Source organism: Staurois parvus, unplaced genomic scaffold (assembly GCF_062004578.1).
Source record: "Staurois parvus isolate SC_StPar_1 unplaced genomic scaffold, SC_StPar_1.0 ptg000039l, whole genome shotgun sequence".
Lineage (NCBI taxonomy): Eukaryota > Metazoa > Chordata > Amphibia > Anura > Ranidae > Staurois > Staurois parvus.
Window position 1 is genome coordinate 1,009 of NW_028317835.1, and position 15,034 is coordinate 16,042.

A 15,034-nucleotide genomic window follows, 5' to 3' on the forward strand; every position below is an offset into this window, starting at 1 on the left:
GTGTATACAATCACCCGGCTAATGTCTAATATCAGGGGACAAAATGTGCCAGCATTCATATCAGACTAAGGGAAAATGGCCACCGGAGGGGGGACAGGCGGGCTACAACAAAATGGAGGAGGAAGATCTAATCCACTGCAATGTGATGTGTATAACTGCGAGAACATTGATATCAGACTAAGGGAAAATGGCCGCTGGAGGAGGGACAGATGGGCTACAACAAAATGGAGGACGAAGATCTAATCTTCTGCACTGTAATGTGATAACTGTGTTTAATTCATAATAGAAGTTTAAGAGCCGCCATTGTCTTTTGTTTTTCAGGTTCTTTTCCCTGTTGTTTTATGCTATTCAGCTTTTTCACCATCTAGTGTCTGCTCTCCATACTGCAGCCTCTGTATAAATCTGTCTGGAGTCACTTCCTGTCTGGGTTCACTTCCTGTCCCGGGAACACATTCCTCCTCTCAGCCATTTTAGATTGGCTTCCAGAAGGTCCTGTGATTGTCGGTCTCCATCCTGAACACACGGCCACCATAGGGCCAGCATGGGATCTTCTCCATGTCAGAGCACACGGGTAAGTCAGGTGGATCTCCTATTCCTGGTCCCGGCTCCTGTCCCTGCTATAGACGGACCAATCATCTGTGACCGAACCTTCCTCCTCGTCATCGATGATCTGGGTGTATTATTATTATTTATTCCAGGTACTTATATAGCGCCGTCAGTTTGCATCTATATTGTACATTCCCATCAGTCCCCGCCCCCGAGGAGCGTACAATCTAAGGGCTCTAACTCACATTCATACATACACATACTAGGGACAACTTAGACAGGAGTGAACTCATCTCCCAGCATGCCTCTGTAGTGTGGGAGGAAACCGGAATACCTGGAAGAAACCCACGCAGGCACAGGGAGAACATGCAAACTCCAGGCAGGTGGTGCCATGGTTGGGATTTGAACCAACAACCCGAGTACTGCCAGGTGGAAGTGCTAACCACTCAGCCACTGTGCTGCCCCGTGCTGTATATATCTCAGCATCTACTTCTCAGTGTTGGTTTCCTCCTCATTGCCGGCCATTAAATGGGCCTCAGAATGGCTCCGGTATTCCCTCCTAGGAAGGACATTCAGGCCGATCTCCCACCATGTTCCTCTGATGTGTCCGAGACAGAATAACAGGAGAGACACCAGGAGAACCCGCTGGGACCTGACACTCCGAGAACCAGAGTTATGGTGGAGTATAGACCCTTCCTGAGATACTCCTCCCTGGGAACTGTCATACCTCCGTACTCCTCTCCTGTACATACCGATCACTGTCATACCTCCGTACTCCTCTCCTATACATACCCATCACTGTCATACCTCCGTACTCCTCTCCTGTACATACCAATCACTGTCATACCTCCGTACTCCTCTCCTGTACATACCCATCACTGTCATACCTCCGTACTCCTCTCCTGTACATACCCATCACTGTCATACCTCCGTACTCCTCTCCTGTACATACCCATCACTGTCATACCTCCGTACTCCTCTCCTGTACATACCCATCACTGTCATACCCCCGTACTCCTCTCCTGTACATACCGATCACTGTCATACCTCCCACACTCCTCTCCTGTACATACCCATCACTGTCATACCTCCGTACTCCTCTCCTGTACATACCCATCACTGTCATACCTCCACACTCCTCTCCTGTACATACCCATCACTGTCATACCTCCGTACTCCTCTCCTGTACATACCGATCACTGTCATACCTCCGTACTCCTCTCCTGTACATACCCATCACTGTCATACCTCCGTACTCCTCTCCTGTACATACCCATCACTGTCATACCTCCGTACTCCTCTCCTGTACATAACCATCACTGTCATACCTCCGTACTCCTCTCCTGTACATAACCATCACTGTCATACCTCCGTACTCCTCTCCTGTACATAACCATCACTGTCATACCTCCGTACTCCTCTCCTGTACATAACCATCACTGTCATACCTCCGTACTCCTCTCCTGTACATACCCATCACTGTCATACCTCCGTACTCCTCTCCTGTACATACCGATCACTGTCATACCTCCGTACTCCTCTCCTGTACATACCGATCACTGTCATACCTCCGTACTCCTGTACATACCGATCACTGTCATACCTCCGTACTCCTCTCCTGTACATACCGATCACTGTCATACCTCCGTACTCCTCTCCTGTACATACCGATCACTGTCATACCTCCACACTCCTCTCCTGTACATACCCATCACTGTCATACCTCCACACTCCTCTCCTGTACATACCCATCACTGTCATACCTCCACACTCCTCTCCTGTACATACCGATCACTGTCATACCTCCACACTCCTCTCCTGTACATACCGATCACTGTCATACCTCCGTACTCCTCTCCTGTACATACCCATCACTGTCATACCTCCACACTCCTCTCCTGTACATACCGATCACTGTCATACCTCCACACTCCTCTCCTGTACATACCCATCACTGTCATACCTCCACACTCCTCTCCTGTACATACCCATCACTGTCATACCTCCGTACTCCTCTCCTGTACATACCCATCACTGTCATACCTCCGTACTCCTCTCCTGTACATACCGATCACTGTCATACCTCCGTACTCCTCTCCTGTACATACCGATCACTGTCATACCTCCACACTCCTCTCCTGTACATACTGATCACTGTCATACCTCCACACTCCTCTCCTGTACATACCGATCACTGTCATACCTCCACACTCCTCTCCTGTACATACCCATCACTGTCATACCTCCACACTCCTCTCCTGTACATACCCATCACTGTCATACCTCCGTACTCCTCTCCTGTACATACCCATCACTGTCATACCTCCGTACTCCTCTCCTGTACATACCGATCACTGTCATACCTCCGTACTCCTCTCCTGTACATACCGATCACTGTCATACCTCCACACTCCTCTCCTGTACATACTGATCACTGTCATACCTCCACACTCCTCTCCTGTACATACCCATCACTGTCATACCCTGTTTATCACCTCTGCCTGTGACAGCATGGCTATTGAGAGCCAAGTTTTGAAGGACATAGAGTTGTCTAGCTCTGTGATTCCTATGATGTTGCAGCTGGAAAGCATATCTAGGGTCCCCGATCACCCCCACACCGGTTACAGGGTCCCCGATCACCCCCACACCGGTTACAGGGTCCCCGATCACCCCGACAGCGGTTACAGTTTCCCCGATCACCCCCACACCGGTTACAGCGTCCCCGATCACCCCCACACTGGTTACAGTGTCCCCAATCACCCCCATACCAGTAACAGTGCCCCCGATCACTGTCCTGACATTTGAGAGGGATTTGTACTGCCCTGACATTTGGGAGGTATTTGTACCACCCTGACATTTGGGGACTGCTATAGGTGATCATACACTAAGCTATTTTCTCTGACCACTCATGGAGGCCAATATAAAAGTCTTCAAAAGACTCACGATGCCAAAATGGGGTCATTTTGTGGGTGTTTGCACTGTCGTGGTGTCCCAGAGCCTTCAAAAATGTGATAGGTCGTCAGGAAATTTGGTGTGTAATTTATGCCCTCGGAGAGCCTGATTGTGCGCTTTTGATTTTGGTCCCCCTATGTGGCTAGGCTGTGGAAAAGTCTCACATGCGATGTCCCCATACTGTAGAGGAGTAGCAGAATGTGTTGTGGAGTATGTTTCTAAGTACGCTTAGAAGGTTTGTTATAAATATCATATTAATTGAGAACTTTGTGTAAAAATAAATATTTTCCTTTTTTTCCTGCATTTTCAAAAAAACTGTTGGTGAAAAATGACCAAATAAACTTACTATTCACTTCAGAAAATACATTGGGTTTTTTCTTTCCAAAATGGTGACATTTTGTGAGAGTTTCCACTGTCCTGGTGCTCTGGGCAGCCAAATATGTGATTGGTAGTCATGAAATTAGTGTAGATGTGTAATTTATGCTCCTTGAAAACCCAAATGTGTTGCTTGGATTTTGGACCCATCTATGCATCACACAGGTGATATCCCCATACTCAGGAGATATAGCAGAATGTGTTTTGTGTTCATTTGGGTTCAATGTTCAAAGACTGAATAATTGTCATTCAAAGTGTGACAGCGCTGAAAGCTGAGAATTGGCCAGGGCAGGAGGGGGGTGAAAGTGTCCGGACTTGAAGTGGTTAACATACCAAGGGGTCCCTTTTTGTACATATCTACAACTGCACCATGTGCTTCCAGCTCAAGCTTCTCTCTCCACTTTAGTTCTTGAGGAGCCATGACTGATCCAGGGATTGATGGATGGTACGAGTAGGAAAGGCATGATCTCTGGTATATACTCCAGTCTTCATTCTTACCCAAGACTCTGCCCAATTACCATGTAGAAGGAAATGGGAAATAGACATAGAGGAAGTGGGAGGAGATTTGGACCTCCGTACCTCTCATCTCCCTGTCCTCTTCACAGAAACTATCTCAGTTATTTCTTTTACATAGAACTTACAGGAGCCCAGCTCAGTTGTTCAGTTGGGACCGGAGGGATTCCCCCTTATGCCCCAAATGTAGCGGTGATGTAGGGGATTTGATACACATTTTGGAGATTTCCAGAATTATTCTGATACTGGAAAGATATTACCAGTATTATATTATGGCTATTTCTATTTCTCTTCCTCAGGATCTGGAGGAGTGCATCTTGGGATTTGTATCACAATAATTATTTACCAATTATAAAAATATTTCTTTGCCGCTGGGTGTTTTTATTTTTTGAGCTATAAATAAAAGAAGAGCAAAATATTTGAAAAATAAAAGATTTTCTTTATATCTATAATAACATTTTACAAACAGGTAATTTTTCTCCTTCACTGATGTGCGTTGATGATGCTGCACTGATAGGCAGCACTGACGAGGTGGCACGGATAGGAAGGACTGAAGAGCACTGATAGGAGGCACTGATAGGCAGCACTGCAGGGCACAGGTGGGTGGCACTGCAGAGTGGCACTGATGGACACAGGTGGGTGGCACTGCAGAGTGGCACTGATGGGCACAGGTGGGTGGCAATGATGGGCACAGGTGGGAGGCACAGGTGGGTGGTGTGACGATCATGGCGTCGGACCCCAGCCCTTCTCACCAAACTCGTGACCGAAGGATTAGCCAATCTAAAACCGCATTGTCACGTGCGTAACAATGCCACACTGTAACGGAACCGGACCCAGACCGCACTTGGGTATTTTCTGTTGTACTGCAGCTTCCCTGTCCGAACACAAATCCCCGGACACCACCCGCTGATCCTGCAGTAAATAGACAGCACCCGACTCTTCCTAAGACAGGAAGTCAACTCCTTTATTTTTACACAAACACAAGATATATACACAGGGCGGGGAAACACAACCAGGAACAGGAAACACGTCATCAGCCCACCCCATCAATGGGAAGGGCTACAAGAATCGCCCCCCCACCCAACCAAGACACAAAACAATGGGATGTAGCACATGGCAGAGAACAATGGACAACCACGTGGCAGTGAACAATCCCCACACCAATACACAATACCATGACATTCACATTCACACCCTGTCCCCCTTAACAGACACAGGGTGGGTTAAACATAATGAGGGGAACATGAGCTGACACAGGGGTCCCCCCACCCCCAAAAGTCACTCCCGTCACATATCTCCCCTTTCGACAGGAGACTAACGCAGGAGTAAATCCCAGATGGGTGGACTCTGAAGTTAATCTGTACTTCCAGTCCCACAATGCCGGCACCCACACAGTACCCCAAACAAATTGTCACACACCAAGCATTACTCACCCAGCCAACCTCTGCCTCTCCCGTAGAACATACCCACTGCTGGGGAGAAGTACGGACTGGTCCTTCTCCCTGAAGTCCTCTCAGACGCTGGAGAGAAGACAGGGTGGCTGGGCCAACTCCATCATGCTGTTGGGTATCTGGGCCGACTGCCCAGCATCCCTGGGGTATCCAGGTGGTGACTGTAGTCTCATCCACTTTGACTTGATGGACATCCCCCAGTGTTCGCAAAGTAAGGCTGACATCCTCCTGTCCCAATGCCAGACCCTTTTCTGGGGTTGTGTCAGTGGAGACCGAAGTCCCATCCACGGACATCAGCTCAAGCTATTGTAGTGAGGCACTGATTGCATCCTCTTCCTGTAGCTCCTGCGGATGCTGATTGTTTTGGGCAGAGGTCAGAAATGTTTGGCTCTGTTGCCAGCTTTTCTGCTGGTTCCTCTTCAGCAGAAAAGTCTATCAAATCCCCAGTCTCTGGAATTTCCACTGCCGATTCTTGGGCATGCTGTCGAGCATTTTTTAGCAGTTGCCTGTATGCCCTTCCCAGATGCAGTTCTTTCTTCAGCAGGTATTCCAGATCTGGCTCAAGCTCTGAGACCCCTGTGAGACCGAACATAGCCTCTCTGTCTTCTCACAACTCCTCCAGGGTAGGTTCTCCTTCATCACCAAACACAAAATGATCTGTAAGGCTCTCCCATAGCAATCCAGGGCCACCAAACTCATGTCCCTCAGGAGAGCACTCTGTCGAGACCCCTAAATATTCCTGCTCTGCGTACCATTGCACAGCTTGGAAGCACAATCCCACCGCTTGCCACCAATGTAACGGAACTGGACCCAGACCTCACTTGGGTATTTCCGTTATATGGCAGCTTCCCTGTCCGAACACAAATCCCCGGACACCACCTGCTGATCATGCAGGAAATAGACATCATCAGCCCGCCCCATCAGTGGGAAGGGCTACATGAAACACCCCCACCCAACCAAGACACAGAACAATGGGATGCAGCACATGGCAGAGAACAATGGACATCCACATGGCAGAGAACAAGGAACAATGTCCACACCAATACATAATACTATGACATTCACATTCACACCCTGTACCCCTTAACAGGCACAGGGTGGGTTAAACATAATGAAGGGAACATGAGCTGACACAGGGGTCCCCCCACCCCCAAAAGTCACTCCCATCACACACACCCAGCTGCACTCTGCACAAAGATTTTCCAGCTAATGGACCACAATCTGTATCTGCAGCCTGGGAGCAATTGTTACTGGGTCAGGTTAGTTACGCAATTAACCCTTCACACTGCCATCACCTCCTTTTTGTACAGAGAAAGAGAAAACTTAGCAATATCAGCAATAACACTATGATGTTTGAATAATCGTCGGTATACCACTGTCACTGCAGGCAGAGATATACCGAAGTTTAAAACACCCACACAGTAGCGTTCTTCAGAGGCAGGAATTCGTAGTTTGCATTAAAGGGCTTTAGAAACAGTTCAACACTTTCAGAAAGTAAGATTTACTACTAAAAGGTCAAAAGGGTGCAATAAAAATATTTACAGAAAAAGATGTAGCCTATATATATATATATATATATATATATATATATATACGTACGTATGTGTATATATATATATATATATATATAAATATAAATATACAGAGAACAACAGCACAGCAAAGAGATAACAGAGAGAAGTTTAGAGGGATAAAGTACTTGCCACACATCCTGGGTTAAGCAGATCAGGTTTCAGAGCAAAAGGATTTCTTATTTCCCACTGTCTGTTCCAATGTTAAAACAGGGAGATTCTTCAACTTCTTTCAACTCCACTTAGCTTTTTCTAGCAACTCCACAGGGTGTCTCCCTGGAGCAGTAAACCAATTGCCTCATTTGGGGAGGGAGTTGTAGGTGGAGACCCAAGCTATGACCAAAAATCCTCACATTTGATGTCCCCTACTCCCCCTCTCTGTTGGGGTCCCTCAAGGCTCCGTCCTCGGGCTCCTTCTCTTCTCCATCTACACCTCCTCCCTTGGCCAACTCATACACTCTCACGGCTTCAACTACCACCTATATGCCGACGACACACAAATCTATCTCTCAACCCTCCACCTCACCCCCTCGGTCTCCGCCTGAATCACACACCTACTGAGCAACATATCTGACTGAATGTCACTCCACTTCCTTAAACTGAACCTCTCCAAGACCAAGTTTCTTGTCCCCCCCCCCCAACCCAGACACCACCCCCCATTGACTTCTCCATCATGTCCAACAATGCCACCATCAAACCCGCCCCGCAGGCCAGAGTACTTGGTGTCATTCTGGACTCCAACCTATCCTTCCAGCCCCAAGTCCAATCACTACCAAACTCGTGCAGACTCCACCTCCGCAACATCGCCAAAATCCGCACGTTCCTAACCCCAGAAACCACTAAACAGCTCATCCACTCCCTCATCATATCACGACTCGACTACTGCAACTCCCTCCTCACTGGCCTGCCTCGCCGCTGGCTATCCCCGCTTCAGTCGATCCTGAATACGGCAGCCAGACTCATTCACCTTTCCAACCGCTCCATCTCCGCCACCCCCCTCTGCCAATCCCTCCACGGGCTTCCGATTGCGCAACGTATCAAATTCAAAATCCTATCACTGACGTACAAATCTGTCCACCATACTGCCCCGAACTACATCACTGACCTAATATCCAAGTACCACCCAACACGCACACTCCGCTCCTCACAAGAGCTCCTTCTCTCTAGTTCCCAATTTACATATCCAATCTTATCTCTAAATATCACCCAAACCGTACACTCCGCTCCTCACAAGACCTCCTCCTCTCTAGCTCCCTTATCTCCTCCTCCCATGCCTGCCTCCAGGACTTCTCCAGGGTGTCACCCATCCTCTGGAACTCCCTGCCCCAACCCATCAGATTATCACCTACTCTCCTCTCCTTTAGGCGCACCCTGAAAACCCATCTCTTCAGGGAAGCCTACCCCACCCCCTGCTAACTTGCCAACCTCCTCCACTCTTCCTACCACTCCATCCCCCACAGCTTTCTACTCCTGTGCCACCATCCCCTCCCTCCTAGATTGTAAGCTCGAAAGAGCAGGGCCCTCAATCCCCTCATGTTTTGCATTGTATTGGTATTGTTCTGTCACATGTTCTGTCCCCCTTTGTAATGTACAGCGCTGAGCGAACTATTGGCACTTTATAAATACTGTATAATAATAATAATAATAATAATGGTTCATAACTTATCGGTGCATTTAGCAGCCTTGCTACTAGTAGATTAATACTCAGAATCACCGGCTGAACGTCTACATATGAAATATGAGAACTGCTTGAATGGTTAAGGAGATATAATTTTCTACTCTCCTGTGTATGCCAGCTAGGGGGTATAAAATACCAGGTGATTTGTCTTGACATGAGCCATCCGAATATGTGCTTCATGTTTGTGTAAGTCTTTCATAATCCAAGATATGTAATCATAGGGGGAAATGGATGTTGAATGTGGTGTCTAGTTTATGACTTATCTGGAATGTCTTTGAACTCAGTGAAGGACTTGGTTTATGGCTCTAGAAGCCCTTCTCGCAAGAGTTTCACAGACAGAGGGGCACCTAGCTAGTGAGGTTTATAGCCATGACACCCTCCCAATGAGTCTGTTGCCTGTGATCTCTGCAAACACACACCGACCACATTCCTTAGGGAGGGGGGAAATCAGAGGAGGGAAGCTGATTTTGGGAGTGAGAGATGATACAGCATGGAAGATTCTTAAAAAGATGGAAGACCGCGTCCATCTCAGTGTGCACGATTGCTACAGGCGGCACTGATCATCAGTGCCCTGATAAGTGCCGATCCCTTCGGTGATAATTGCCGGTTCTCGACAGTACTTTCCACACGCTGTATTTACCCGGTGATAACTGTGTCATTGGACACAGCTGATAAAGTGGTAAAAGGCCACTGTGATTGGCCGTTTACCATACCCCATGATCAGCTGTGTCCACAATCACCAGAGAGGCCGGGTCCACTCCGCTGGGGATGCACAGGAGGCATGTCCTGGAATGATGTCCATGGACATCGTCCCAGGTTTACACAACCGTGCTGTAGCCATTCCTTCGGCTATAGTGGCAATGGGAACTGGTTAAATACTGTGAAGCTGTCCCTAATTAGGATGGTCTCCTATATGACCAAAAGCACATCTGACCACCTTGATTGGGGTCAAAGGATCTGGTGAGTGAGCAATCTGTATTCATTACTCCTGTTGGCACACGGTGAAGATTACAGTCACAATCTTTTTTCCTGTCCGGTTTGGGCCACAGGCTAAAGAAGCCACAAGGAGTGTCACTTTGAACTTAATTTATGGACTTATATTTTTTATATTTTATTTTTTATGTCATTTATACACAACTGTCCTGAAATTTGTTATGAGAACATCATTTTTGCATATTTGGTTATTTATGCACAATTGGAGGGTTGCACACAGGGACTTTAAGAATTAATAGTCCCTACCAATTGCACAATTATATCATCTAAAGGTTGTATGTAGCGCCTACCTATTCTAATAAAAATTGACAATAATTATTTACACATCCAAGTCATATAGCAATAGTGAGGCTGCTGTATATTGCCCACAAGGGTGGACTGACCATTTGGAAACTTGGGCACTGCCCGTGGGCCCAGGGTCAGTAGGGGGCCCCACAAGATGCCCCTTTTTCATAGACTTTTTAGAGTTTGGGCAAGGACACAGGGGCCCCATGATCCCCTATTGCCCGGGGGCCCCATGAGTTGTCAGTCCGCCCCTGATTGCCCATAAACTAATAGCACAATTCTGGGTATCACCTCATACTCCCATAAGACCACAGTGGACTGAGCAGGTGAACTCCACATTAATACATGAAAAACTAACTTACCGACATCGTAATTCCCCCAGGGGATGTACAGTATCTCACAGAAGTAAGTCCCCCCTGACATTTTTGTAAATATTTGATTCTCACTTTTCATGTGACAACACTGAAGAAATGACCCTTTGCTATAATGTGTCATAGTGAGTGTACAGCTTGTATAAAATGTAACTTTGCTGTCCCCACAAAATAACTCAATACACCGCCATTGATGTCTAAACTGCTGACAACAAAAGTGAGTCCACCCCTAAGTGACAAGGTCCAAATTGGGCCCAATTACCCATTTTCCCTCCCCGGTGTCATGTGACTTGTTAGTGTTACAAGGTCTCAGGTGTGAATTGGGAGCAGGTGAGTTACATTTGGTGTTATCGCTCTCACTCTCTTATACTGGTCACTGGAAGTTCAACATGGCACCTCATGGCAAAGAACTCTTTGGGGATCTGAAAAAAAAAAGAATTGTTGCTCTACATAAAGATGGCCTAGGCTATAAGAAGATTGCCGAGACCCTGAAACTGAGCTGCATTACAGTGGCCAAGACCATACAGCAGTTTAACAGGACAGGTTCCACTCAGAACAGGCCTCACCATTGTTGACCACAGAAGTTAAGTGCACGTGCTCAGCGTCATATCCAGGGGTTGTCTTTGGGAAATAGACTTATGAGTGCTGCCAGCATTGCTGCAGAGGTTGAAGGGGTTGGGGGGGTCAGCCTGTCACTGCTCAGACCAACTGCCTCACACTGCATCAAATTGATCTGCATGTCTGTCATCCCAGAAGAAAGCCTCTTCTAAAGATAATGCACAAGAAAGCCTGAAGTTTACTGGAGACAAGCAGACTAAGGACATGGATTACTGGAACCATGTCCTGTGGTCTGATGACACCAATGTAAACTGATTTGGTTCAGATGGTGTCAAACGTGTGTAGCGGCAACCAAGTGAGGAGTACAAAGACAAGTGTGTCTTGCCTACAGTCAAGCATGGTGGTGAGAGTGTCATGGTCTGAGGCTGCATATGTGCTGCCGGCACTGGGGGGCTACAGTTCATTGAGAGAACCATGAATGCCAACACATACTGTGACATACTGAAGCAGAGCATGATCCCCTCCCTTTGGAGACTGGGCCGTAGGGCAGTATTCCAACATGATAACGACCCCAAACACACCTCCAAGACCACCATTGCCTTGCTAAAGAAGCTGAGGGGAAAGGTGATGGACTGGCCAAGCATGTCTCCAGACCTAAACCCTATTGAGCATCTGTGGGGCATCCTCAAATGGAAGGTGGAGGAGCGCAAGGTCTCTAACATCCACCAGCTTCATGATATCATGGAGGAGTGGAAGAGGACTCCAGTACAACCTGTGAAGCTCTGGTGAACTCCATGCCCAAGAGGGTTAAGGCAGTGCTGGAAAACAAAGGCGGCCACACAAAATATTGATACTTTGGGCCCAAATTTGGACATTTTCACTTAGGGGGTGGATTCATTTTTGTTGCCTTCGGCTTAGATTTTAATGGCGGTGTGTTGCGTTATTTTGAGGGGACAGCAAATTTCCATGTTATACAAGCTGTACACTGACTACGTCACATTGTAGCAAAGTGTCATTTCTTCAGTGTTGTCACATGAAAAGAGAGAATCAAATATTTACAAAAATGTGAGGGGTGGACTCACTTCTGTGAGATACTGTATGTCTCTCTGGCAGATCTGGCTGGATATTTTGGGTCTTGCTCCCCCCAGGTAATTCTTCAGAGACCTTTACAGGTTTAACTTCCTTAGCCGCAAAAAAAAGGACCGAGCCAGTTCCATCCTACTAAATGGTAACTACTTTACAGACCAATACTTGGGGTAGACACGGGCCCCATTGATTGGTGTCTGCTATCTATGTAGGTACTGGGGGAGTTACTTGCCGTGTACAGCTGAATCGTTCTAGGTTGTTTCTTCTTTTCTCTGTTCATTTGTTTATAAAACGTAAAAGTGACACCATAGACAAAGCAAGTTATTGTTCTGTATGATCTGTAACAGTGCCAGAACCACCTATACGTGAGAATGTATGACTCCATTGTCTGGGCTGAATGTTGGGAATACTGTGCGCACTTATAAACTTTCTTGATAAAATATATTTGATTAAAAAATGATATCTTGCTGTACATATTCTTTCTATGCATAAGATACATTTTTAATAATTAACAGAACCTTTATTTAGTCCTTTATATAGAATTCTGATATTTATTTATATTTTATGCAGGTGGATGGATGAACCAAGTTTTCGGTCATGTTGGTCTTCCTAAATACAACTAAGTCACATGGAAACAAGACATATGGTTGTCCTAATTGACTGAAAGTCTTTATTGCAGTTCACTGGAGGATTCATACAGGACACAAGTCTTATCCACGTTCTAAAAGTCATAAAGGTTTTGGATCCTCTTCAACATTGATCCAGCCTCAGAGGACAAGAGAGAAGTCATTTCAGTGTTCTGGAAGTGACAATGGCTTTACAATAAAGTCCAACCCCAGTATACATAAGAGAAATAATTTCAAACTATTTCTTGCTTGAACGTTTTACAATGGAGGCAAAACATAGCACTGGAGAGAAGTCATATCAATGTTCTGAATGTGGCAAAGAGTTTACACAGAAGTCATATCTTATCACACACCAGAGGATTCACACTGGAGGGAAGCCACATCAGTGTTCTGAATGTGACAAAGCTTTTACAAGGAAGTCACAACTTATCAGACACCAGAGGGTTCACACTGGAGAGAAGCCATATCTGTGTTCTGAATGTGATAAAGCTTTTACACAGAATTCAAGTCTTATTAAACACCAGATGATTCACGTTAGAGAGAAGCCATATCAGTGTTCTGAATATAATACAGCTTTTACACAGAAATCACATCTTCTCATACACCAGAGGATTCTCACTGGAGAGATACCATATCCGTGTTCTGAATGTGACAAAGCTTTTACAAAGAAGTCACACCTTATCACACACCAGAGGGTTCACACTGGAGGGAAGCCATATCAATGTTTTGAATGTCACAAAGCTTTTACAAAGAAGTCACATCTTATCGCACACCAGAGGATTCACACTGGAGAGAAGCCATATCATTGTTCAGAATGTGACAAAGCATTTACACAGAAGTCAGATCTTATCAAACACCAGAGGGTTCACTTTGGAGGGAAACCATATCAGTGTTCTGAATGTGACAAAGCTTTTACACAGAAGTCAAATCTTATCACACACCAGAGGATTCACACTGGAGAGAAGCCACATCAGTGTCTTGTATGTGGCAAAGCTTTTACAGAGAAGTCACATCTTATCAGACACCAGAGGATTCACACTGGAGAGAAGCCATATCAGTGTTCAGAATGTAGCAAAGCTTTTACAGTGAAGTCAAACCTTGTCACACACCAGAGGATTCACATTAGAAAGAAGCCATTTTAATGCTGACATGCTGAATGGGACAAAGCTTTTACAGTTAATGCTGGGATAATATATCATCAGAGGATTCACACATTTCAGCTGCACAGAAGAAGAAAAGGGATATTAAAGTAGTGTCCAATGTCCCATTAGTTTCACAGCCCCAATTTCATCCCACAAGCTAGAGAAGCAGTGAAAAGTTAAAATGTTACTCTAAAAAACAAACTGGAATGTAATGACTGAGTGCATTGTGTTTAGTGATTATGTCCATCAGAAACACAACTAGAAGGTCTGTGAATATTTTACCTTTTGACATTTTTTTAGATAAGCACCAATGACTGAACTGTTTCCCTCTTGGTTCTCATCTTTATTTTATAAGGAGCTTTGACTAAACATGTAATGCATTTTCATCATTCACCAACTGAGATGTTCCAAATGTGTTCCAAATGTTTTTTTCATTGCCAGATCCTGAGCTACTACATGACCAACACTGCCTCAGTACCTGAGACTAGGATGGGGTCCAATTGTATCTTACCAAGCCTCTGAAGCCTCAGTGGGAGAGTCCATTCCAGGTTCTTCTGACTATTGATATATCATCAGCCAGGGTTAAGGGCTCCAGCTAAGTCCACCTTCTCCACATCTCTCATTACATGTTCCACCTCCTCTCCCATGATCAATGCTTCCTTTCCATGTTTCATCTCCTCTCATAGATGACAGTTTTGCAGGTAGGTCTGTAGCTTGAACACCCAAGATGAAGTCTCTGGTCAGTGAAAAAGAAACTCCCTAAGCAGCCAGAAGGCTTCCAACACTGATTTTCTGCTGTTTATGGGATGCATTCAACAGTACCATTTAAGTTCAGCTGCCCACTTGTGTTCCATCTGGTTTTGCTGAAAGTCTCAGGGATACCATCA

General features: G+C 46.0%; 1 protein-coding gene across 1 annotated transcript; it reads left to right on the forward strand.

The window, feature by feature from the left end:
* Nucleotides 1-451: 451 nt before the first annotated feature.
* Nucleotides 452-14,502, forward strand: LOC149470522 (uncharacterized). Its single transcript, XM_089662793.1, has 2 exons — nt 452-571; nt 12,950-14,502. Exon 2 carries the CDS (start codon nt 13,269-13,271, stop codon nt 14,145-14,147), a length of 879 nt encoding a protein of 292 aa, XP_089518919.1. The 5' UTR covers nt 452-571; nt 12,950-13,268; the 3' UTR covers nt 14,148-14,502.
* Nucleotides 14,503-15,034: the final 532 nt, after the last annotated feature.